At 40.0% G+C, this 1,802-nt stretch overlaps 1 protein-coding gene across 1 annotated transcript; it reads right to left on the bottom strand.

The window, feature by feature from the left end:
- Positions 1-222: 222 nt before the first annotated feature.
- LOC108680956 lies at positions 223-1,246 on the bottom strand (the record flags this gene model as incomplete). The annotated part of the gene is given in 2 exon segments (XM_018169888.2): positions 223-715; positions 1,094-1,246. Coding segments are annotated over 2 exon segments (646 nt in total), but the record flags the coding sequence as incomplete, so codon positions are not given.
- Between the last annotated feature and the right edge of the window lie 556 nt (positions 1,247-1,802).

Here is a 1,802-nt window from a genome sequence, read left to right on the forward strand (position 1 = left end):
TTATCATGATGCAAACTTATGAATCTTATCACGATGCAAACTTATGAATCTTATCATGATGCAAACTTATGAATCTTATCATGATGCAAACTTATGAATCTTGTCGTGATGAAAACTTATGAATCTTATCATGATGCAAACTTATGAATCTTATCATGATGCAAACTTATTAATCTTGTCGTGATGCCCTCGCAATAACATCAACTTCCACACCACACTCACTTGATGCACTGTATGAGCAGAGGGTCGCCTGGGATGAAATCAGCCACCGCTTCGATTCTCGGTGTTCTCTTCTCAAGTATCAGTCGACTTCCTGCTTCTTCTTCTTCTTCGCTGACGTTTTCCTCTTCAAAACAGTTTCCTGATGAATCATTGCTATCTTTATTGCGGCTTTGTCGCTTCCTCAGGAAATGTTCCTTATGTTCAGCCGACTTGATATTTCCAATGTCTATAGACTCCATTGCTGTGGCAGATGCTCGCGGTAAATCTACGGAAACTGGCCTTCCGTTTTCATTCTTATTTATATTCGTGTTGGTCCCTGAAGAACCATTGAATTCGTGCGTTTTTCGTGACGAGTAAGCGACTTGGAACTGCTGGATCATGTCATCCAGCTCACGTCCCTGGTCAGCCGCCGTGTACGGGTGGAGGTCTGCTTTCATCTGCTCCAGGAGACGAGCGTTGCCTTCCATGATGCCGGTCATGTGGGGGATGTTGCCTGCCCAAACATTTATTTATTATAATTTACAGGCGATTGATATCGAACAGATTTTAAATAAGTAAGTAACGACACGATAGGACAAAATAAATTGCTCGTGTCGCACAACCAGGTCTGTTTGGGAATGATTTTCTCCTTTGATTTAATAGATTTTTTCCGATTCATTCAAAAAGATGAGTTATGATTGAACTGTGATCGTGAAATTTTAATTAGCTTCTGAACCCGTAGTGCTTAATTTAAACATGAATATTGTTGCAATCAAACAAAATTGCAATCGTAATTCTTATTGCTGGCTATTGTTGGTACCTAAATAATCCTAGATCAATATATTGCGTTTGGTCTGACCCTAAATAAAGTATTTATTATAATGAGACTCACATGGCCTGACCGTGACAACCTTGACTTGCTGCTGCGCGAGCTCTCTGCGCAGCGCCGCCGTGAACCCCTCGACCCCCCACTTAGAGGCACAGTAAACCCCCAGACTGGGGGTGCCCACTAGCCCCTGGGGGGACGAGATGTTGATCACGCGACCTGCGGGACTCAACAAATGAAATGCGCCGCAAACTTTCGTGCATTCGAAAGTCAGGAAGAGATTTTATTTTTCTGCAATGAAATTGTGTTAAAACGCTTGTGTCAAAGAGGTAAATATAATTAGCTTTAACACTACAGCCAGAGAACACTTAGCGGCTTTTGGATTATCAAAATCATTCAAAAATTAAGAATTTGTTACGACCGATAAACTTGCGTGGATTTTCGATGAAAACTTGTGCTTCATAAAATTTTTGCAGTACCTATATTACCCTTATAATCTGTTGAATTAACTCTTACACAGAACTATCCGTACTATCAGAACTTTCTCAAGTCACGTAAGGGATGATTTCTCGTCTGTGATTGGTGCGTTTAACTTGAAAAGCAGTCAGTGATTGGCTGACGGAGTTACCAACTATTGACACTTTTTAAAGTACGGCCTCAGGCTCCCATGCTCCTTGTTTGCCTTTATCATTTATGCATACCAAAGATACGCGAGTCTGGACTTAATATAATATTAATAATATATTAATATAATATTTAAAAAATTTATTAATTA

The sequence above is a fragment of the Hyalella azteca genome, unplaced genomic scaffold (assembly GCF_000764305.2).
Source record: "Hyalella azteca isolate HAZT.00-mixed unplaced genomic scaffold, Hazt_2.0.2 contig9140, whole genome shotgun sequence".
NCBI classification, from domain to species: domain Eukaryota; kingdom Metazoa; phylum Arthropoda; class Malacostraca; order Amphipoda; family Hyalellidae; genus Hyalella; species Hyalella azteca.